We start from the raw sequence: 24,308 nt of genomic DNA, 5'->3' as shown, positions 1-24,308 counted from the left end.
AAGATGGACCAATAAATCTTCAAATGTGAGGCTGAACAATTTCCATTTCTGCTCACAGTTATTCAAAGTTACACCAATAATAGGTCAAACCTGGTCACACTTCTGGTGGAAGCTGGCGGACATCTCCAGGAGCGTGCTGCGCTCGTCCAGCGCGGCGGCAAAGGCCTTCCACTCCTGTTCCAGCTGGCTGGAGATCTGCTTGATCTGATGGGAGGCGTAGTGGCCCGACTCCAGAAGCCGGTTGCCCACCGACATGATGCGGTTGATGTTTACGTAGACATTCTGCCAAGTAGACGAGATTTATTGAACAACTTCTGCATCTTGACTTGCGCATCGCCTTCGTTTCTCAAGAGTGGAGAGAATCTCCAGAGGCTCGCTAGTTTCATAATGCTTATATAATGGAGAGTGAAAATCAGGTCCATGCAAACAGAGGCGGCTCCGGATTAACTTCCAAACGTAGAGGTCTTCTTTTATGCGTACATTCAGTGGAACCTCCAAAGTCGAATACAAGTTGACGCAAACCAAGAGATCCCATCTCAAAACTGGCAATGTTTTAAGACACATTTAAGCATTCTTAACGACACAAAAATAAAATGAAACGAAACGACACACTGAAAAAGTGTTCAAAGACAGTCCACGGTATTCATAAATGTTGTTTGCATCATGTGAGCAGAGATGACAACAAAGCCACCAACTGATAACTTTTGGTCAAAGTCCAAAATGTACAATTGGAGGCGACTTTGGAAGGAGCTGGGAGAGGAGAACAATCTTTGCACGACTTTGGAGATTTTACCGACTATATGTGCAGGACATGAATAGCGTGCTGGTGGTCAGTACTTGTGCGTCTTACCATGCAGTTCATAGCAAAGTGGTTGTGTTGGGTTTGCAGCTCCGCAGCGTGCGGGTGGTTGTTGCCAATCTCCGTGTAGCCTGCCAGGAACAAGCCCTTGTTGTGCAAGATCCAGTCAAACATCTGCGGCACGGGGCGGGAAGAAGAGAGCAAACACACACAGAATTAAAAAAAAAAACTTCATTGTGAAGTAGGTGGAAAACAAGCAGGGCAGGTGTGCTGGTGAACTCCAGCCGGTGTGGAGCTGTCATTTTTCCAGGTCAGCATGCAGAAAAATGAATCTATTTAAGTGTAGCCTCATCCACAGAACAACTGGTGGCCTGTGGTGTCCTAGCAACAAGCTTCTGCTACTGCAGTGTATCCAAGACAGCAGCTATCTGTGGTACTGCAACCTGCTTTTTTTTAGTTAGATTCTCTTCCAGATTGATCTAATTTTGCCTCATTCTGTCTTCTTTCGTGCAATGGCTTTTATCAGTTGTCAAGTAAGAGGGTATATGTTTGCATACACAGTCAACCCCCGCTACAGGGATACCACTCTACTGAAAAGAGAGCATGAAGAAAAGGCAGAGACGGTTTGCAACTAAACTCCAGTAATAATTGTTGTCACAGAGCAGAGAGAATATTATTCCTGTGGGTAATATCCGATGCTCTTTATCTGTTGCTGCTCCGTGTGTGTACCAGTAACAATTGTTTCAAGGTGTAAAAGGTTTGTCTGCTTTACTGCAAAAAAAAAATAAAATAAAAAACAACTTGACTTTGGCGTATTGTGATGTAGATGTTGTGATGTGATTTTTTTCCTCTTAAACAGGAAAACTTGGCGTGAAATGATGCGTTGCCCTGTCCACACATTGCAAATCAATTCACTGCGGCCATAATTAGGTTGTGTTTAGATTGCGTGCCCCGCAGTGATCGGCCGCTGTTGTTCCGATTTACTGCCGCATCACTGCGCGCGCCGAGCGACACTCGCCAACTCACGGCCCACCGACCTTCTCGGCGTCCTGCTCGAAGAGGCGGAGCTGGAAGCACTGATCCAGCTGCAGCTTGCGGACGTGCCAGGCCTGGTGAAGGTGCTGTCGGGTGGTGTGCAGCTTGTCCAGCAGTTGGGTGATGCGTGGCACAATGCCCTGGGTGTCGGCGTTGCCGCCGCTGCTGCTGCTGCTTGTGTTGCTGCCGCCGCTGCTACCGTTGCGGTTGGACGAGGGCTCGCTGCTTTGGATCCGCTGCAGCAGCCTGGACACAGCGGGAAATCGCACCAGTAATAAATAAACAATTGCGTGTTATCAGTTAAAATGTATTCGCTGATATTAAAACTACTTGGAAGTCAATTTAGCGTACATCTGCTCTCCCATGTTATTACGCATCTGTCCGAATGTGCGACATTTTGTTGAACATTGTGTGGCTACCTCTGTCCCTCCGTGTCCAGCTCCTCTATGGGCGCTTTGATGACTTTTTTCTTAAGCGTGGCGTGCTCTTCGATCATCCTACGCGCACCCTCCAGGTCCTGGGGGAAGTCTTTACGGGACACCGTCTCCTGCATCTCCTCTAGCCGGGCGAGCATTTGCGTGGCGTGACCGGAGAACTCCTCGAACGCCACGCGGACCTGGACAGGAAGCCAACAAAGACACTGCGATGAACAAAACGCTGCGGCGTGGGACTCGAGTCATGTTTTTATGACTTGCTTGAAAGTTGAAGTACGTAATGGGACACACTCCCACCTCTACCAAAAAACTCACTGAAAAGTTAGTTAAGGCTTCTCACCTCAATCCACTCTTCATGGTTGTAGTCCAGGCTGCCGTCAAAGTCCGACGTCAGCTGGGAGGGATCGACCACCTTCGTCAGGCCCTCTAGCGACACCATGGTGGTCTGGAGAAAAAAAAAAAGGAGAGGGGTCGACGCGGCGTCAGAGCGGATTTGCAATTGTTTCAGTCAAATGTGGGTAAAATGCTTCATTAAATCCTCTCAATTGAGAACTTTTTAATTAGCGCACTTGAGCTCAACATTTACCTCCCAAAAACGATCAACACGGGAACCTAATGGAGCAGACTTAGCGAGACTCTTCACTAATCTGCGCAGTACGTGAGGCCAACTCATTAAGCATTTAGCAGTTGACTCGTACGCTTGGTCTTCCTCCAATTATGTCAGCCAGCAGCACAGTACGGCTCGAAACCGAGGACCCCTCGCAATGCCATTCAACCCCACCCCGTCTCCTGATCATCTACAAATACAATGTAACAGCTTACAAGGCAACAATCGCATCTGACAACATCACATTTTTGTTGCGCACACAAGAGCGAGGAGAAGCCTTGAGCATCTCGACGCGCTTTCTGCAAAGCCTCCTCCTCCGCACAACACCCCCACACACATGGGCAGAGAAGCGAGGCTACACAGCTCGCTGAAGGCCGACCAATGCAGGGGGGGGGGGGGGGGGACATGCTATTGTTGACAGGTTAATTGATTTGTGAGCAAGTGAGGGAGGAAATGAACCTTGTGCATTTTTTTTTCCATATCACATACAGACGCACGCAATTAAGAAATGAATTACTGTCAAGGTTGATGAAGTGAGGAACAGTACTTTCATAAAGTGTACGTTTGCAGCGTTCCAATGTCAGCTTGCGTGCGACTGTGCCACTCAAATAATCGATATGGACGTGCGACAACAGCAGTTCGGTGAGTTGTGGCAAAGGACAATAAGAGATTTTTTTTTTTTTACCATGTTGGATATGACAACTAGGGACAGCGAAATAGCTAAAGTCAACTGAACAAACAGAAATCATGAGCAGAGCAAGGCGTGTTTAATTAGAGCAGACTTCTGCCAAGGCTTAATCAACAATCCTCATGTGGCTCAGCACCACAAGGTTGGCGACCACTTGCTGTGCTGTATCATTTTTATTGAGCCACAAACAACATGGCGCGATTGACAAGGAAGAAGCCGATTTGCCTTGCCACTTTAGCGACATTAAAATAAAACGCGGAGGAAACAGGTGACAAAGGAGCGAGAGGCTGTTGGCAAGGAGAGCACTATTCAGTAACTGAGCTCGGGCAGTTCAGCAACAGAGACTCTCCACAGGTACAAACAAACCTAGAAATAAAGTTGAAGTATTATTGGAATACAATATACAGCGTGTATTGGTATGAAGCCTCGCTTTGTACTCAAAAATGTAAATATTAAAACCTGAATTAAAAATCTGTGAAATTGCGGGAGTGTGAACAATGGTTTTCCGTATTACTCCGACAACAGCATTCAGTCAAAACACCGTACCTCAAACTCAAACTTGGAGCTGCCGAAATTAGTCCTCTGCTTCTGCCAGAAGTTGTCGGGCTTGATGATGAGCGCGACGTGGATGCAGGACGGGAACGACTCCTGCAGGATCTTCAGCAGGGGCTTGATGCTGTCCCACTTGGAGCCGCGCATGTCCACGATGACCGTGAAGCCATGTTTACAGACCTCCTCGCTGGAGGCGGGCCGAGGTTGGAGGTAATCCAGAAAGAGGGGACAGATGACAGAAAGGATGATGAGGAGGGAGGGGGAGAAAGGGGAAAAATCCATGAGGTGACGCAGTTTTCTATCGCGTCACAAGCCTACGCAGTCAAAACATGGATCCCACACGCCCACTCACGCACAGTGAAACCTGTGACAACGACTCAAACGCTCACTCTTGAAAAAGAAAATAATCAAAGAAATCTCTACATCTGAGCATCTGCTGTGTGAACTATTTCTGAACCCTCCTTTTCCACTAGAACTACTTCCACGAGATTTGAATAGTCATCCACAACGAGAGCGCGCTCCTGAAATAGAACAGGACAAAACGAACGGCTGCAGAATATGAACGCACGTTGCCAGATGATGACATGTTAATTTATTCAACGGGACTTTTGCACGTTTCTATTTGAATGATGAAACGGAGATGAATGGCGGGATTTACCTGCGAGGTGAGAACTGCTCCACACCAACTATCGCTGCTGCACTGCCTCAGCTACTGCGACGTTTTGTTTTGCTTCCTCACACACACACACACACGAGCTCACACATGCGCGTTCCATCTCTGTGGGTTTTTAATCCACCCCCCCTTCTCCTCGCTGCTTTCTCCCAGTGGATCCCTTCTTCCCTTCCCTCGCTCGCGCTCCGATATCCATCCAGGCTTTCCCTCACGTCCCTCTGCGTGTCTCGACAACTGATTTCTTGGCAGCCAAGAAATTAATTTTTTTGTTTAGTGCAGCAAGCTAACAGCTCTTGAATAATTCCCCTCTCTCTCTCACCCATCACATGCTTCACTCAGCACTTTCGCGTGCACACTTACACACATACTTGATTTGGACATCCATGTGCATTCTTTTTTTTTTGGTTGCTTTATTAAAAGTCTGACCTGGGAATGCCGGCTAGGTAGGCGATCAGCCTCCTCAGGTCGTCGGTTCGTATTCTGTCGTGGTTGCTGCGTGACGGGAAGGTTAACACTGGACCACCGCGTCGGTCCCTGCCACCTAAGACACAAAAAACAGTTTGTAGCTGATAAACCACAACGAACAAACTCGTGCATACGTTTGTCAGTGTGTTCTGCCTAAATTTCAAAATGGTGAATTATAATATTGGATTTTTTTTTTTTTTAAGCACGACTACGCCATTTCCATCTGTCCTCAACCGGGTAGCTGAAATGCTGACGTAAGTGCAATTTCAGGGTTATTAGTTGTACACGCCATGTTTCCTGTTCTTCTCATGTAGCTGAACAAGCATCGGCATCAAATTTTTGCTCTCAGGAAAAAAAAAGCAGCCACGCGATGTGCAGTGAGAATTTTTTCCCAAAAGCATATTTCCAGCGGTCATGTGTCCCAAGACTTTTGTCCAAATGGAACAGCACTTAATGAGGTAATCCTAATAGAAGTCTGCGAATCGTGCGTCACATTTGGCAACTGTAATCCGCTTTTAATTACATCTGCACACATCTGCCACTGGGCTTAAAACCAGATTCAGCGTTCACGAATCACATCTTTCAGTTTTAAGTGACGGCACAGCTGTTGCATCACCTTCATCAGAAACAGGAAAGGGTTCCCCATTTTTTTGCACAATCAAGCTCTGCATCACAGCAGCGTGACGTTCGCCGTGCAATGTAACGGGTGTGTCTGAATCTCCCGTCGCGGGGTCTCACTCTGACCACAGCCTGACAATATGCCTTAATTTATGTCCGAGCAGAGGCGTTTTTCTTTGAAATTTTAGACAGGAGCTCAGATTTGAATGCTGCGGGGAGTAATAAACGCAAAGCGGTCACACTGAGCATGCGGGCAATCGGCTGCAACTTCTCGGTATGCTGACTGACTTCCTGCTGCTTGGACGCCATACGCTGCCTAAAACCACAATTTACCGTTTGCAGAAGACGAACCGCCGGGAGGAATTTCCGTTATATTGCATCACAGTAACATAAGACTGAGGAAATTGAACGTCAATTACCATTTTGCTCGTGAAATGGAAGCTTATAAAGGTGTTGTGCTTGTAAACACGATATGAATGTGCTCAGCCCACAAATTAGTCAGGCGAGGCGGCGCGCAGCGAGCACGTACGCTCGGAGGAGAAAATGTAAAAGCAACAAAAAGCTGATTATTAGGAGCCGGCGAGAATAACTTGGCTCAGTCTACCCTGTCTTCACCGCTGCTCTCTCTTTTTTGGTCCCCTTTCTTCAAAATGAAGCCAATTACGACTCGGGGATGCCGCTGCTGACGATACGCCGTCGCTATGGCAACGTCGCCCTGTCTCTCCCACTTTCTCTTTCTGGATATCGGTGCGTTTGTCTGAGTCATCGTGACTGTGTTTGCAATTCTGTTTGACCTTCCCGAAACCGAGCGCGCAAAGAAGGAAAATACAAATTGTATTTGTTTCTTCATTTGCTACGGTTGGAATTTGCACACGGAACACAAAACCATGGACACACAGATACACACGCACACAGGGTTAGACGGACAAACACACCGATACGTGGACACACAGACAACGGCCTATACAAAAAAAGGTGATACTGACACACAAGACAGGCACACGGGGGATCACACAAAGTGGTACACACAGACACACATTTAAATTGCAGACACTTTGACACAACAACCAGGCTCACACACACGCACGCACAGAAGCCCACACGGTCGCACACATACTCAAATACACACACTGACACACAAGCAGAGACAAACGTGAACATGTTCGAACGTCAGATTAACAATCGTTGATATTGTCATCAGTGCACAAATCCATCTCTCAACGCGCCTGCGTTTTATTTCCCTGGCACGGGACAAGACAGGCGTGCGATCGCATGTGTTAGAATCTCAGTAGGGGGGCTGCAACGACACCGCACAGCACTGCTGACGCTGCGGAGACAACCGGTGGGGGGAGATATGTATTCATGCACGCAGGCGGGGTCAAGGCAAAGGGCCAACTATTGACTCTTCGGTTCCTTATATAGCGGAAGCTCCAAATTGTTTGGCGATCGGTCAAAATGTTCACGCTAAGTATGCCTTCAGCTCCTCATTAAAAATGTTTCATGATGATGCACAGATGGATGTGCAAGTCCGAAAACCAAACATGTATTTTGCAATTTCTTTTGTGTCCGACAAGCAAGACAAAGCACCCCCAAATCCTTACCTGACAAAAAAGCGACTTTTTCTTTAAGGATGGGAAGCACCTCCATCGCCCTCATGTCCTCATTTCTCCTGAAACCTGAAAAGATAGAAGAGAAGAAAGAGAAAATGAAGACGCCTATTCCTTGCTGGAGGAGCGAAAGCGCTTTTATCTTCTTAAAACCGGACGGCCATTTACTTTGGATTCTTTTCAACGTGGCAAAATGTGCCTTGTTCATCCTTGAAGGCAGATTATTGCGGACATAGTTTGAGTCTATAGTGCACACCTGATAGTGGCTAGGAATTAGTGGGGGAAATTAAAACAACATTTTTTTTCTTCTTGCATCAGCATAGGCTCAAATTCGACCTTTAAACAACATCACAAAGTAAATGGTCGTCTGATGTAAGCGTTTGACCTAAATTATGCAAGGTTTGGTGTTTGTTCTGGTCTTAAAACAAACCAACATGTTTAGCTGCATAATGCGGTGTATCACATGTTGTTCCTGGAATAAATCGAAGAGATGAAATGGAACGACTGCAAATCCCAACACGGCAATAACGTCGACAACAAACAGCGTCAACTTGTATCTCACGACGGATGACAGAGAGCCTTCGCTGTACTGCTAATATGCCGTAAGAGTGAAGCGCCGGCTGTCAGGAGATGTTCAAAGATGACAAAACCTGTTCAAAACACACACGCGCGCACGCACCGCCTCGGTCGAGACGCAGTAACATGTCAAAAGTAGGACAGAATGAGATCAGGCTTTTGTTTTTCTTCAATCCAAAGTGCAAATCTGGTCCTAGTGACGAGATAGTCGTTGGCGAGCAACAGAATGTATCAGTGAAAAAAATTATAATAATAAAATGGCTAATAAGAAAGTAGTAATTGGGACCAAAATACATGATATATAATTATTATACCTTTTCTTTATACCGCATATTATAAGATAGCTTTACCAACAGCCAAAATGCCGAGTATAAAAGTGTGTTTATTCTCGCCGGCCACTGTGCTGCTGCCATCCCCTCAGGGTGCCACAAAAACAAATTGCAATGATCACGTCCATTTTCCCACAGGGCTCAAGCAAAGAAACAGCTCGCGCTTGTGAGCAGGTGATCAATGAGAAAGGATGGACGGACGCCCAGAGAACAATCCTCTCATTTTGAGTAGAGCAGGAGTCAACATGTTAAGACGCATTTGTTCCGTTATGGAGGAGAGAATAGATATTCGTAGTGTTCGCATTTAGTCAGTCCCTTCCCTGAAAGCGGGGTACTTTGTCCGCTGCTGAGTCATGTTGAATTAGCGGCAGTTAAGAGGCGTGCGGATTAATGCGGAAAAGTGTGAGGGAACGCGTAATACGGGAGAATGTCAGCGATGGATGGCGTCGACGTCAGCGTCTTTTCGCCGCCGAGTGAGTCATCTTCAGATGAAAAAGACCATCTTTGATGTACAGTCTGACTGGCAGGCTGCCACCAAGCGCGGGGATTATCAAAAGGTCAATGAAGCGTTCCGATGCCGGCAAGACGATGCGCAGGGGGGAAGAAACAGCGCGAACGCTAAAGGCGATTTATAAACCCGGATTTTCCGGTAAACACAATCCACCGCTCGCAGCAAGACAAACGTGAACGTTCATGTTAATGCTTTGTCATGAATTCAATAACCTTTGGATTGGTCTAAAACCATGGATTGTCTTGTACTATTACAAATAATCCATTTTTTGTGTTTAGGGCAGTTCAGGAATTACGGTTTAATTTCCGTTGCAGTTTTGCAAAATATGAATTTCTACAGAGAGACCAAGCGACTTTTAACTGTCGTCTTTCCAAGAATCCCGAACACAGTGCTTCTAGCCTTAAACCGTTCCTGCAATGACGTTTTCTATGTTTAGCCAGACAAATAATTAAGCAGGACATGGGCAGAACAAAGGCTAAGTTTAGGCACCGGCATACATCACTTATCCTGTTCAAGAGTGCCACGGGACTAGAGAAAGTAGCACAGCAGCTAAATAAAGAGCAGCCTGCTCACAGCTACACACACACACACACGCAAACACAAAAGCACACAGCTGGTACTAGGAAAGGAAGTGACAGTACAAAAACACTTAAGTGAGCCCTCAAAGCATTCAGGACACGCACGATGATTAGCACCTGTCACACATTTGACAGCGGACTTGTGTTTTGCGTGATCACTCGTCCAGCAAGCCATCCTCTACACTTCATCCAAAAAGGATTTCAAAATGGAAAAAGACAACGAGAGGCTGTCATCCGACGCCAGGATGTCGTCCGACGCCACCATCGGCGCTAATGACTGACCGATCCCGGCCCGCCGTGGGCACAGCCGCAGCAGCTGCACCTAATCCTGGCATTCCTCTGCAAAGATATTCCAATCCGGGAGACAACCAAAACTGTGCGCTTTGCTCCCGTCCACACATTCCCGTGGAAAAGCCGAAGCGAACATTTCTGAGCAGACATGGCGCCTTTAGGTGTCAAGTACGTGGTGTACAAGCAGTTCATCTGTACTGGATTTCGGTCAGGCCAGGTTGCAGGAGGCAATCCTGAATGTTTAGGGTCGGCACGTAATTATAACATGCCTGCACAGCATTTACGCATCCTGACAAGCTGCTTAGCATGAAGACTCGAGTCGAGAGTGCAGAGGATTTCTCTGGGAAAACCTTTGCGCTGTGCTGGGATTTCTAGCCGAAAGGTTCAATAGCTAAGAGTTGTGCCCGCACCAATTTGTGACAACTGCACTGGCACAGAATCTCAAGGCTGCGTACATCCACAGACTTCATTGTGTCTTGTTTTCTTCTTGCTAGGGGGGTGTAACAGAAAATAATTGAGAAGCACTGGAAAACATGAAGCGGGTAGTGGCGAAATGGATACGTGACTACGCCCCACATACAGATAGGGTGTGAGTAAAATTCTACAGAAGTCCATCGCCCTTTGCATCCAGCAAGAGAGTCGGTGTGACCATGCTCGTGGTCACACAGTAAGCGAGTCATGCGTGTTAGAAACATCAAAGGCAGGCGTTCTATTGAATGGTTGGAGCCTTGTGGGGGCCTCCAGGAGGTCAAGTGGGCATTAGATGGGCTTGATACAACAAAGCAGATTAGTCAAGAACGCCACTAGACGACTGTGTGACAAATACCTTCGGAGTGTTTTGCTTGGAGGACAGAAAGTGAGAAGGTGGCGGCTGCCCAGAGCGGGACAGATGGGATGGGCCAAGGGAGGGAGGGTCGCAGTTCCAGTCATACCGCAAATCGAGCATTGCTGTCTGGGTTGAAGAGCGATCACAAACGGTGTAATCGCGTAATAGCTCCCCGGCAGCTGATTGGGATGCCCGGCCTCCGGGCCAGCTGTTGCGGGGCAAGAGAAACCAGAACGGTTGCACATGTGCGCCCCCACATAGCTGCCAAGTTCACGCATGCCAGAAATTCCTGTCGGAGTGAAGTGTGGGAATAGTAGGAATTCTTTGAGGTGGGATGGAGTAGACAGGAATAGGGGATCCGTGACCTGGAATCCTAACATACATCCTGATTGCCTGATTGTGATCTACACTTACTGTACACACAGGAATGTGACACCGACACCGTCTAGGAATTGGCAAATATCATGCCGTAAAAATGACAATTATATTCCCAGTCATTGGCTGCTACCGTTCTTGTCCTTTTGTCGGAGGTAGTGAGCAAAACCAAGAACGTTCACAACGTTTCCAGATTCTCCATTTGCAGTTATGGAAATATGGTTTGGATTAGCATGCTAGGAGCACTCCAGAGTCCAATGACTGTATCTCCTCTTCGTTCGTCGGCATTGTTCCATTTTACAAGAAGGAGTTGCCCATCGGGAAACCAAAAGGGCCGCTCTGATTGGTTGTTGTGATCGGAAACAGCTGTCGTACTACTCACGAGTAACAACGAAGGGATTATGGGGCAGTGCTGCCGATGCACACAGACTAACGGCATACATAAACACCACAAGGCGTTTTGATATCTCCAAAGTAAAATAGATGGGAAGTGAGAATGGATGAACATATGGATCTGGTCCCCCCTTGGCACCCACAGTAAAAGACTTTCGACCAGATTTTGGAGCATGTCTGCAAATCCATTGATCCAGAGGTGCATGATGTACGAGGTTGATTATGAGAAAACCTGGCTCCGCTCCAATCTGTTCTAGATCATCAGCATCATTTCTTTTTTGTGGTTGGAAAAGGTCCAAGGGAGAGGGATTTGCCGATCAGTTAAGAGACGTGTCACAGCATTTCTTCATCCCAATCAGAAGGGGATGAAAGAGTTTTAACTCTGCAATTCTCCACCAAAAGCTCTTCAAAATCACAACACCATTAAAATAATTTCCCTTCTCAACTAGCTAAGAGGGAGGGAGTGTGAACTAAATAATCATGCATTTCATGTAGCAATAAAAAAACAAATATGCGGCATAAATGCGTGTGTTTAACGAGAAACGCCAAGCACTAAAGCCGAGCAATTAGCCCGGTTTCGAATTGACTCTTTGGCTTCAAATATATGAATTTGAGGTGGAGGACAAGAAGTCCCTCCTTCACCTCCGCCTTGTTCAGTTCTCTCAATCTGTCCAGACCTCTAATGGCAGGGTAGGCTTACCAACTGAGAAGCGGGCCAAGGTTGCCCCAGTGACCATAAAATGACGAAGACAAAAAATGGACAGGGAGAAAAAGCAGAGGAAGATGGCTCAACAGTGGCAACTGTTCATTTGTCAGGGTCTCTGGATCTCTTCGTGACAATCCAGAAGGAAACCACAATAAAGCATCTTTCCTAACAATCTAATTTGATTCAGAACATGGTCCGACTGCAAGGTTAAGTGCAGTAGTCTGTCTTTTGATGACTAAAGAAGATTCAATACAGCACATGGCGAGGCTCTCTGCTCTTGATATTGTACTCGACACAAATACGCCCTCTGGAGGTGAAACTGGCATTACATTAAAACACAGAATGGAAATGACTCCTCAGTGGGATGTATTTTGGAGCAGTTTTATATTTTGCTTTTAAAGGAAATACAATAGCACACGCAAACTTTTCAGCCCATCTGTCTGACTTTGAAGGTATAACAGTAATTACATAACTGTTTTGCACCCGATCTTGGCCCAGTTGGACCAGTTGTATTGCCGGGCCAACAGATGGGGAGCGTTAATCCCCGACAAAGCTCTAGTAATGACTGGAAAGCACCAGAAACCTATGAAAAATAGTGTGCGAAGAGAACCGGGAAGACGCAGCAGCAGTGATTTGCGGGTATCAAATGAACTCATGTCTTCATCACATTTGTCAAATGGGAGCCATTCCCACCATCGCCCCAGGCCCCGGGGCAACCTGCCAATTCACTGACCTCCTTTATATGTAGCTTTGGGGGTTCTGTCATTTTTCTATTTATTTTTACAACCAATACGAGGAGATTCATTTCAATGTACCATCACTCCTTTCGGAACTGCCGATAAAGAAGCATATTCAGCCACAAGAAATGATCAAACCCCAAACACAAAATACGATGACAGAGTGCTGAAAAGGAAAGAAGTGAAGGCCGCGCACAACCATCTCTAATCAAGCGAGGGCGGGGGAGGGAGAGAGAGGCCACTGTCGCTACGGCGACAGGCACCCAATGAGGAGAGGGAGGAGACAATGAGGGATGGGGAGTCAAGGTGAGTGTGGTGCTGAGAAATTACTGTGACAGTGGCCTGACCTCATCCGGCAAACTATTAAAATAGACACTCGTAAAGCGTGCGCAGACACATTTCAGGAGGGAGAACAAATCAGAGACGTTTTGAGTTTGTGCCGTGTTGGTTTTACCCGCAATCTGACTGGACACATCTCCTTTGGGCTCTTTAGGGAGGGATCCATCTGTAAGAAACAGAAGACAGATAAAAATCAGCTTTCATGCCCTTCCCTCCTTCATGAACTGGACAAGTTCGCACAGCCATGATGTATTCTTTTTTTTTTTTTTTCACACAACAACTCATGACAAGAGTGCGAACAGACTCCGCACCCAAACAATCGGCCCATTGATGCCGTCTATATATAGTATGAGCAAGACTCTGCCCCTGCTGCTGTGACCCAAGCGAAGTCTCAGAGTCATGCGGCGTCTAAATGTAAACATGGTGACTGGTCAAGCGGGTCAACTGGTTGACTCAATGGGGCAGACGCTTCGGCCCAAGTGACTCAGCCACGGCCTGCTTCCTGTTCGACCTTGGAGAGAACAATCCGCTTTGTAAAAGGCGTCAACATGGGATAATCGTTGGATGATAAAGGAGTTGCGGAGGATCCTGGAACCTTTCCGGGAGTGCATGAAGTTGTGGCAGAGGAGGAGGCGGAAGTGTGTTTAACTCAACGGGGAGTATAATTGGAGGAAAACTTGTAGTTTGTATTTGAAGTACATCTTTTGTCACACCAGGTCTGGAACTTTACTTACTCACCTCATTCTTGGTTGTCACCAAACAATGACCATGTGTTTGTTCCAAGATCTGGTCTTCGTTTTATTGGAAAATCGCATGCTCAAGAAGCATCTGCCTTGCTGAGGTGCAATTCACCGACCCTCGGCAAGGCAACATGTTTAACTGTAAGTACGATCATCTATCAGCAAATCACTGGTGTGCGCTGCCAAAAAAAATCTATATTTTGGTTTCGTCTGTCCACAGAACATGTTCCCAGACGGACTATAATTTTCACAAGGATTTTTTTTTCTTCTTGATCATGAGTGCCAAAAGAGGCGAACGGAACAGTACAAATTGCAAGCAAACAGCACTTGGTATAGTTTACCTTAATGCCGCACCGTGCGGACACAGGCTTCACATATTAGCTTTGCACGCAACCGCTGAAGTGCCGGTGATAAATCCAGAGACTGAATGGGACGGCACGCAACAAAAACTAAACATACTTTACATATTTGCAATGCCCAAGACGTCAACTTAAGCCGCAGCGTGCAACAACGCAACGTCGGACCACATGAGCGGCTGCCCCATTGTATCGCTAGATAAACAACAGACCAAACTGAGATAAAACATGAGCACAGATAGCGTTCACGCACTCAAGTTGAGAAGCTTTTCCAGAGCGGTCGAATGCAAACCACACACACACACACACACACACACACATTACATGTAATAACAACGCACCAAACTGCTTGGAAAAAAAAATGTAACAGATCACACACACTTCTACAACAACCGCTGAGGAAATGACAAAGCAGAAATGAAAAATCCAACGGGCTTGATCTCGTAAAACACCGGACGTCTCATGTCTATGAAATGTGCTTTCAGATAGCGTGAACTCACATAGACCTCAGTACTGTAGCCTCAGAGGGAGCACGCTTCGCACAAACAGCTCCCTCTTGTCCCCAACGCTCGCTCGTTTCTGTCTCGCGGCCCACACGAACTCAAGACCACCCTTGCTAGGGGCCCCTGCCTTTCCCTTCTCGGCAGACACACTCATCGCTTGACTCACGAGCAGGCACGAGCGAAGCGCCTTCATTTGAGAATACCTATTGTCTTGGTCACGAGACGTCAGGCAGGAAATCTATAAATTGCCGAGGCGGATATCAAGCCGAATGAGCAAAGAATCGCAAGAGGAGCACTTGCATATAGGGATGAAGGGAGGTGAGAGAGAAACCAAGTAAGCATGACCTCGAGCTGTGAAACTACCAAAAACAAACTGTGAATATTGAACTTGTCATATGTCACGCACTCCCAAGTTGCAACAGCACCAAATTAAAAAGCGATCAATCCAGGTCAGGATTGGGACTCCATGGAAAAATACCACCCCTCGTAAGGGGGTCTCTTGACCTAAACTGTACAGGAACCCCTGCACTAAACAACGATTATGAGTATTACGGTAGTCTAGAAGACATTTGCTGAATTATTCAACAACGAGCTAGCTCGTTGTTCTTCATTCCGAGCAAATGTCAAAACATTAAACACCAACCTCTGCGATTAAATACACTATGCAAAAACCAATGCAACCAGTGAGCCAGCAACAGTAGTCAGCTGTTATCAGCTAACTCAAAAGAGATGCTAAGATTTGACACACAGGATGGCGATTTTATTTTAGTCACAGCCAACAAATTGCACTCCGTACCTGAATTGAACCAAACCGTACTGCATTGTGGCACGACATCCAGGTGCCATGTGCACTTTGGACTCATTTGGAGACCCCCAAAAGGCCAGACAGGCCAAAATGAAAATTCATTGATTGCCACTTTGTTGGCGAGCAGGCAAGGAGGGCTCTGAAGAGATCAGGTACCCTCATCGATATCCTTTTTGCTTCCAGTCCTTAGATTAAGAGAAGTAGCCAGTAACTGAGACATAAGAAAAAGGAACGCGAGAGAAAAGGCCAAGAGTGAGATAGCACTTTTCAACGCTCTAGAGACTAGAGCGCAAGAAAAAGGAGTACAATGGTCTTTGAGGACCTGTCCTAGTTTGGTTAACTCCCTCACTGTCTTTTTTTTTTTTCTAAGACCCTCCTTGCTAACCTGCGCCGAACAGGACAGCTGGCTCGCATCGGCTTCTAGTTTACGCTTTTGCGACAAGAATGCGCTGAGAAATGATTATCTCCAGTGTTGATGTCACGGCATCTTGCAACTTGACAAACTCTCTCCTGTCCACTTCAGGTTTTCTCCCCTTGACTCTCATCTTCCGAATGCTTGCAAGAGAGCAGCAGCTTTGGCGGGGAATTCACCGTGAGCTTGAACCAATTAGCGATCACGCCGGCGAAATTAGCGAACGAGAGCACGGCGGATGAGAGGAGTTGGGGGAAAGTGGGACAAGCTCCTTTTAATAAACCTACAGGGAGGCGAGAAGTTTGTACATTAGCGCGTGCCGATGTTTAGTTTATTGGAAGAGAAAAGCCAAACATGACAAACACTTTCATTAGCACAACTGGCAAACATTGCAACGCCGCCGCTTCCACCTCAGTGAATAATACTCACCGAAGTTCAAAGGTCATCGATGAGCTTTTCTTTACACCAAAACGAACAACATGGGAATTGTATCGTGATGAAACCGAGTTAGTGTACGTTTTGATGAACACGCACCTGGGCTTCAGGTTCAAATAAAAATGGACAAGGTACAATTTTGTTGTTTCTTGATACCCGAATTGTTTTCATCAAAAAATGTCACACAAGCCAGGATCACGAGACATGATTGAAGCAGGCCAAGAAAAGTCCAATTGTGTCCTTTCCTGAAACAAAACTCAAAAAATGCGGTTTTCCATTCCCGGCACAGATGCAAAGATTTAGTGATTCGTGTCAGGGTCATATTAAGTCAAGTATTCCCCAAGCAGTACAGTTCAGTTCGCCGCAGTTCAGTTGGAATAAATTTGGCCAACTCTCTCCTGGCGTGCGTTTTCACTGCAAGGGTGGGATGTTGACATCGATGTCAGCTACATAAAGTGCGGTATCATTCCATAGCAGTGAGACAGCTTGCAATTAACTAAATAAAAGCTGCTTCCACGTTGCCCTTTGCGGTTCATTTGCATATCAGTTAAAAGGCATTTGCGCGGCCAACTAATTAGATGCGTAAAAACAACGACGGTGCAACGGTGACAACTGCTTTCACCCCAAGGATTCAGTCGCGCAAAGAGTTTGCTAAACATCGCCGCTACGAAAAGTTATTTTAGGTGGCAAAAGAATCTTAAGCTTGATGCAACACTGATGCAACTATTAGACAGGGCTCGGGCCTGCGCAATTAAAATCCACAAATTGTGACGATAGGTTGGAACAACGTACTGTCAAACAAGGCATAGACAACATTCATTTTGAACCTTTGAAATCAGTTTGAGAAGCTGTGACTAAATGGTTAGTTTCATGTGCGTCATTCCCCCAACTTCCGCAAAGCAAATAAAGATGGCACCTTAGTTCCTGAAAGCCACACAAAAGCACACACAACCACAGAACAAACCGTCTGCATTAGGTTAGTGCGTAATCCAATGAACTCTCACCTCTAAAAGGCCAGAGGTCGTTAGTGCTGGCCACACCGGTCCGCCGCAAAATTTATACTGCTACTCTGCTTAAGAATGTCAAGACAATGACAAGCTTACGAAATCAGTCACTCGGATTCAGTGGTCCGTGCAAATCACTCCGCAAGCTTACACGAGCCGACACATGAGAGTTACGATAGCATTCTTCAAATTGGGTTGGCGAGCACATCCGGCAAAGGCCAAATAGTTTACACTGAGCTCTGTAATTTAATCGGCGGCGCTTTGTTGTCCTTTAGGCTTGTATTGTTGAGGTGCACCAAAAGGTTCATGCTGACGTCATGCGTGCTTCGGCCTCCCAGTGAGCGCAGCGCTGCCATTCATTTCGCCGCATGGCTTCGCTCATCGTCTTCTCATTGAATAATTACAGTGTGCAGCGCAGCCAGGCATATGGGACCACGTTTTCCATCCGTTTTTTTTTTGCTATGGAACCCAATCTGTGAGGTCACACCCCCCCTCTCTTTTTTTTTTTTACTCCTTCGTCACCATGACAGTGCCAAAAATCTTTGCGTCAGCACTTGCATCTTTATGGGAACGCAACGACAATGTCGCCATTTAGAGACTTGCATAATTCAACAGTCGCGAGTCAGTCAGCGCTTATCTGAGCTAATATAATTTCCTCCCCGATTGGCTTCCGCCACTAAAATCTAGAGTGTTTCACACAGGAAACGATTACTGGGCTGATGCACGTATACGAAAAGCCTCCCTTGGTTTACCTTCTGACATCCACTAAGGATTGAAGCTTTTGGGACCTTGATGTGATAACTACAAGATGTTGGCAGAGTCGCGTTGGAACAACAAAGGGCCTTCCCTAAACTGTTCTTACAAAGTTGGAAGCATAGAATTGTCCAAAAAATGTCTTCATACGCCAAAGAGCAAATATTGGAAGAGAACTAAGTCATCTAGCCAAGCCCGTTATGAACATACTCGACGAGGATGTCCAGATAAAGCCAGTTGAACATCAAACTCTCGCTCTTTCAAGTAGAGCATTAGGAAAGCTGCGCAAACAACCGCAGACATTGAACGGCGTCACTGCAAAGCCAAAGCAAACCTGACCCGGATGACCAGTCGTCGTGTCATTTTGTGATAAGAGCTAGGAGAAAAAAATGGCGGCAGAACAAGTTAAGCAAAATGCGCACTCGGAAGCTCAACTAAGCATGTAATTCCAGGTATTTTTTTTTTCCTGACTTGGTTGCTTTGAGCCTGAAGGGAAACCTCAATCAGTCTCCATCTCCAGGATCAATATCCATTAGCGATGTGTGTGTGTGTGCGTCTCGTGCAAACCTCTTCCTGGGTGAATGGGCCTGAGTCATAAATGTAAGCTACGGATCAAATTTCCATCGCTGGGCTGCCGGTTTGCAAAACACAAACACACACCGCCGCTCATTCAAATATACAAGACACAACCAGCTCGTATACGGGCCCCGAAATGTTCATTCATGATCGCTGGATGATATGGACTTCATGCTTCGAGCCAACGTGGAATAAACGATCTGAATCAATATTTAAGTCATGTGCGCAAAGAGCGCGGAACAAGTTGATGATTGACAAAGCGCCACAACAAACCTCCCCCGTCTCTCCGCAGCAAAGCCAAGATATTAATTCCAATCTGGAAGGAGGGGCGAGACACGAGCGGGGAAAGCTTTTTTTTCCCCCCCACTTGTCACTGTGCATCAGCAAGAACGATGCAACAAGAACGAGTGAAGAAGCAAACGCGCAAAAAAACAGACAATATTGGATTGACAAAAAGCCACGCCAAGGGAAAAGGATGATGAGGATGAAGATGTGGATGTCGGCAAGGGCAGGGAGGGCGCATAGCCTGTGGCGAGACACGCAAAACTCTGCAAGTCTGAACAAGAGTCCCAGGATGGAAGAAGAAGCTGCGAGTGCAAAACAAGAGTGTGGATGTGATACTCGCTTTGACTAAAACCAAAACGTCACCAGCTTCCTGCCATATTTAGTTCATTGTTCAATTCAGTTTCGAACAGCCTTAATTGAGTAATCGGCTTGCGATTGCCTTCTTAAACAAAAAACTGTGCATCATGTGAGGGGCAGGGATTACCGACTCAGCGCGTGTGGCTTGAAAATTCTAAAAAGTGGCGGAAAGGCATTTGAAATTGTATTGCAATCATTTTCATGCTGGTGTGGCACGTTACATCCGCTCTGCGGCAGGCATATTCCATTTAACATTCGAGTTTTAAATGTGAAATGACACTCACTGTTTTTTTTTTTGCACACTCTTTCCTCTCATGCCGTTTTAGTTCTACACAGAGTGGTGCGTGAGTCAGCAGGAACCTTATTCCGAGTGGAAAAATGATCACTGCAAATCTTTTGATGGTTTCAGCTCGAGACACATGTGCTCAACTACTAATTGGCAAAACTTCTAATCAATACAGAAAGAGTAAGACAGAATCCACCAAATTACTCAACAATGTAAATTTAATTTGTACGCAGGTCCGAACCCGCCATTTTCTGAAATGTACTAACCGATGCAATGAAATAATTACACTGAATTTGTTTGAAAACACGCCTAAGCCATAAATATAAAAAAAACAATCCAACGGAAAAATAAAAAGTATGCCAGAATCTGAGTGTACCGTTTATAAACTTCAACCCCAATACGGTGACAGTCCAATTATTTTGGTTAACGGCAAGCTGCTCACCATACAATATACTGTAATCGCCTAACAAAAGATAGTCAACAGCACTGTAAGTATTTGAACAATGACATCAGTACATAAAATGGCTAACGGGAAAGTAGTAATTGATGCTGCAAAGGTATCTTTGTATTTTCCGCACCTAAATCTCAGCTACAGCACATAAGTCACTCGTGGATACGTTAGAACGCCTTGATCAACAACAACAACTCATCTATGAAAAAGACTTTTGACTACCGTACATGGGAATCGATTTGAAATGTATTTCAGCAGCGAAGCTCAAGAATGATGACAAAAGCAGGCATGACGTCAGGCGCTGGAAGCAGCTCAATGCCTGCAAAGAGTGAACCGGGCTGGGGGGTGACTTGGCATGGATGTGCAAGTGTAGCCAAGCCCACAGGCTTATCCAGATCCAACATATAATTCCATCATGTCTGAACACTTAAAATGCACACCGAGCATCGGTGGGACAGTAAGTGGAACGACCTAAGAAGCTACCAAAATAAACCAATAGTGAATTGGCATTGAAAAGTGTTGTAAAATTATTTCTCAGAGCCTACCAATGCAGATTTGACTTCTTGGAATTTACAGTTTATGACCCATTGTTGTTGTCTTTTCCATCACTGCAGGCCTGTCACTCCAAGTGTTCAGAGTTGCAAAGGGAAATCTGTGCATTGTGCACAATGCAAAGCAATTGTGTTGCTGTGAGACAATAAATCAGGGCAGCGGATTTCCTGTGGTTGCCCCTCATAAGTGACAGACAGTGATCGAGTTTCAAAAGCCTGTTTTTAACCTTAATGTGCCACACTTAGCTTAGCCTAACACACCCAGAATGCTGGATGTGCCACGCCATGTATTGTTTACATTGCTCGCACTGTCGTGTAGTTTGGACAATACGAAAAAGCACAACGATCTACTTGGGGTCGTTGGGGGGTTGATTTAAATCGATTCACGTTGTATCTACGTTTTTCCTTCGCAAGGAAGAAGTCGGTCAAAGGACACGCCGGCTTTGTCAACTCACTGGCGAGCTAGCGATGCTACATTAGCATTTGGCTTTGGTGAGGCTGGCTTTTTAGGAGGCTAACTCCAAGCTAAAACGTTCCATACTTCGCCCTCACCTCGACGCTGATTTTCGGCTCAAAGTTGAAGCACAAACCAAGTCTCAAGCGCACACATAAGCTCAACGGGCGACTTAATATTAATTGCAGATGCTCGATTTCCTCCCCAATTGTGGTGGTTGAAAGGTGCATTGCACACGCGGTTGCTGTACGCCTTCCAACTTTATTTACTTGGGGGGGAAACAACTTGCATTGCTCGCAAATATTTTACACGTGAAATGGTTGCAAGTTTGGCTTGAGTAACGCCCCCAAAATGTAGGACAGCGTCTCTTTTTAGTGGCTGCTCGATAAATGGTGCCACATCTTGGAAAAAGATGGGGCTCGAAACATTAGCACACAAGCTAATGCTTAGCGACACAGTCTGGCTAACACACTGTAGTAAATTACACATGCAACAAATTAAACATTCATAGTTCTGCGTGTTAAACAATAACTGTCCGTTTATGACAGTCGTAGCATTTGTAATCGGGTTAAGTGCCGCCCCCCTTCCTCGACCCCAGCCCTTCACTGTCTGGCACCCCAAAAACGGTCATCACGGTCAGGCATAAATGTCCATCATCTCCTGTGAGGCTCGTCATTGTTGATCTTACCTGTCCTGAACGCTATGTCCCCGGTGTCCTTCGTCGTCTCCTCCGCTCCTTCCCCGGAGCTCATGGCTGCCACAACCGCGACCCCCGGAGCTCAGTATCTCCCGATTAGATCCTTCAAAAAGGGTAAAAAGATGTGAGAAAAATCCCCTCTGCTGCCAACCAAGGCGTCATTAAAGACACGCGGGCGGTCTGGTTGTACTATAAGCGCTAATCTTGCCATCTGCGAGCCTCCATCTTGGGGTTTGTTGGGGGGGAAAAGAAAAAGAAAAGAAAAGAAACGATGAACCGGGTGCACCGGGTTCCTCCTCGGAGTGAAGCCGAGGGGAGAGTCGCTCGCACGGAGGAAAGGAGGCGGGAGGGGCCGCTGCCTGGTGGCTAGCCCACGAACGACGGCGTGTCTAAGCTACAGCGAGGAGTACATTACAATTTTCGAAATAATGAACGATTAAAAATAGATATAGATAGTCGATGAATTTGAGACAGTGGAAAAACGTCGTTGGGGAATAAATATGATGAAAGGAGTAAAGGTCAACTGCTTTGATTTACATTCTGTCTGTGGTAATTCTTGCTCGCTTTTCTTTTTTTGAACTGTGGACTACTGCTGCCCCCTGCAGTAATTCTATGGAACTGCAAGAAATAAAAAAATAAAAATAAAAATACTCGCGCCCCTGTTTATTTTTACGTACACAATGGACAAATGTATTGGGACACACAGGTCACTTCATTAGGTACACACTCCCATACATTTCAAAGGGAGCCCTGTATCAAAAATCATTGTGCATCGTTCCGGAACATTTATTGATACAGTATCTCATCGGTTTACGACGCTCATTTATAACCTCTGTTTAATTAATGGCATAGAATGTGTTTTTCATACCAAGAGATACTGTAATTGCGACTTTAGTATGACATTAGTCAAGAGAGAAGTGATTTACGTACACTTTCGGTTTGAGTTCCGTCGTAAGTAGAGGACCACCTGTTTTGGAATTGAATTTTGTGCACTTCACTAAAATACCACTAGAGGGCAGGCTAAGATTAGCGATTGAGCTCCACTACAGGCCTCATCCTGTATCCTAAACCGTACTCAAGTTATTCCCTCTGGTTTTATATATTTTATTTGTGCCATATATACATACAAAAAAAGGAAGAGAAAAGAACAAGAAAATACAGGGGAATAATTTGTCAGTGATATTTTAAGGTTATAAATGTGGCCAAGATTTACCAATCCCCCCCCCCCCCCCTCATATACTGGTAAAATATATTGGGAAAAATAAAATTAATTCCATCCAACACTGGAATGTAGTGCTTATTTTGAAAGGGCCACGTGTGAGCTGGAGCCATTCCCAAAAAACAAAAAAGAAAGAATTCTTGAACAAAAACACCAAATTAAATTTGTCTTACCACTGGGAAGTCGGTGACATCATGATGGCATTCCCTAAAAGCATCACTTCATCTTGCTAATTCAGAAAATTACACTTATTCAAATCTACTTTTTGTTGAACTACGAGAACATACACTTCAAACATTTTCCTCATACCTTTCTCAAAGACACATTTGAAAATTTGTAAGACTCATCGTGACCCTAATAAGGGCAAACACTAAAGACAATGGATGTAGGATTTGACTGTACTCCTGTGTCTTGACTCTCATTTTGTCATTAGCTTGAGCTCTCTTCCTTCTGTGCTTGTGACGCTCCCAATTGTTTTGAACGTTTTATTCTTCTGGGCCCGCCGCAATTGGACTCAATTTGCCGAGACGGAGGTGGTGAGGCGCTCCTTTTAGTCAGTGACGGACTGCGAAGCTATTTATATCCCCGGGCAGAAGCAATTGGGCTTCCGTGTCGCCTATTACTGCAGTACATATTCTTCACAGCACTTCCAGGCAGGCACACTCTGTCTGGTGTTCGCAATTGATTCCACTGTCAGAGTTGCACAGTGAGAAGTCAGAAAGACCACTCAGGGGCAAGTGTTTGAACATGACTCTCGAGACTCTTTATTTAATGGCATCATCTGGCCGATATGGTTCCTCTTTCACTAACAAGCCCTGATTATTTATTTTCAAATAGGAAAATACTATTTTCTCACATTTTTAATTTTATGCATTTGTTTTGGAGATACCAATAAACTAATTTCAAAAGACCCCTCTCAAGTCAGAATTTAGCCACGACCCCCGCTCCCTTCCCATGTCTCGATGGGAGTCATGGAAGGAATCAGACAAAATGTATCCATTCAAAATCATTGTACATACATCGCCGATAATTTCATTCTATGATTCCATAAGCGTAAGCTTGACTTACTTTTTTCCCCCCCACGTCCACCTCCAGGGTGTCACCTGCACCACGCATCTAAAATGATGTGTCAAAAGCAGCATTTGGACAGTGTGTAGTCTTTTTATATCCACTGTCAACGATTATTTGATCAATTTACATGACATATTTGGACTATTTGAAGTGTGAAATACAAATAATTTGGAGCACATGTTAAAGCAAATATAAACAATTGCCAGGCATGGTG

The 24,308-nt window shown here is 45.7% G+C and overlaps 1 protein-coding gene across 7 annotated transcripts in view; it reads right to left on the bottom strand.

Moving 5' to 3' along the window:
- Positions 1-22,308, bottom strand: part of LOC148321487 (triple functional domain protein-like) — a 44,371-nt gene extending 22,063 nt beyond the window's left edge. For 3 of the 7 annotated variants that reach the window (XM_088318143.1, XM_088318144.1, XM_088318150.1), the window contains exons 1-10: positions 21,796-22,308; positions 13,255-13,305; positions 7,473-7,547; positions 5,215-5,329; positions 4,110-4,302; positions 2,609-2,713; positions 2,254-2,450; positions 1,837-2,080; positions 851-973; positions 91-282 (exon numbers count right to left, since the gene is read on the bottom strand). In XM_088318143.1, the coding sequence (XP_088174269.1) occupies positions 91-282; positions 851-973; positions 1,837-2,080; positions 2,254-2,450; positions 2,609-2,713; positions 4,110-4,302; positions 5,215-5,329; positions 7,473-7,547; positions 13,255-13,305; positions 21,796-21,859 (1,359 nt within the window). In that variant the 5' untranslated portion in view covers positions 21,860-22,308. Of the gene's footprint in view, positions 1-90; positions 283-850; positions 974-1,836; positions 2,081-2,253; positions 2,451-2,608; positions 2,714-4,109; positions 4,303-4,773; positions 4,886-5,214; positions 5,330-7,472; positions 7,548-9,589; positions 9,684-13,254; positions 13,306-14,735; positions 14,756-21,795 lie in introns of those variants that run through there. The other 4 variants (XM_088318147.1, XM_088318145.1, XM_088318146.1 and 1 more) reach the window with 4 other exon arrangements.
- Between the last annotated feature and the right edge of the window lie 2,000 nt (positions 22,309-24,308).

This window comes from Idiotropiscis lumnitzeri, chromosome 16 (genome assembly GCF_059441095.1).
Source record: "Idiotropiscis lumnitzeri isolate Australia: NSW breed Sydney's pygmy pipehorse chromosome 16, RoL_Ilum_1.0, whole genome shotgun sequence".
Taxonomy (NCBI): Eukaryota; Metazoa; Chordata; class Actinopteri; order Syngnathiformes; family Syngnathidae; genus Idiotropiscis; species Idiotropiscis lumnitzeri.
The sequence above is the reverse complement of the archived record's forward strand: the minus strand, read 5'-3'. Positions and strand labels throughout refer to the sequence as shown.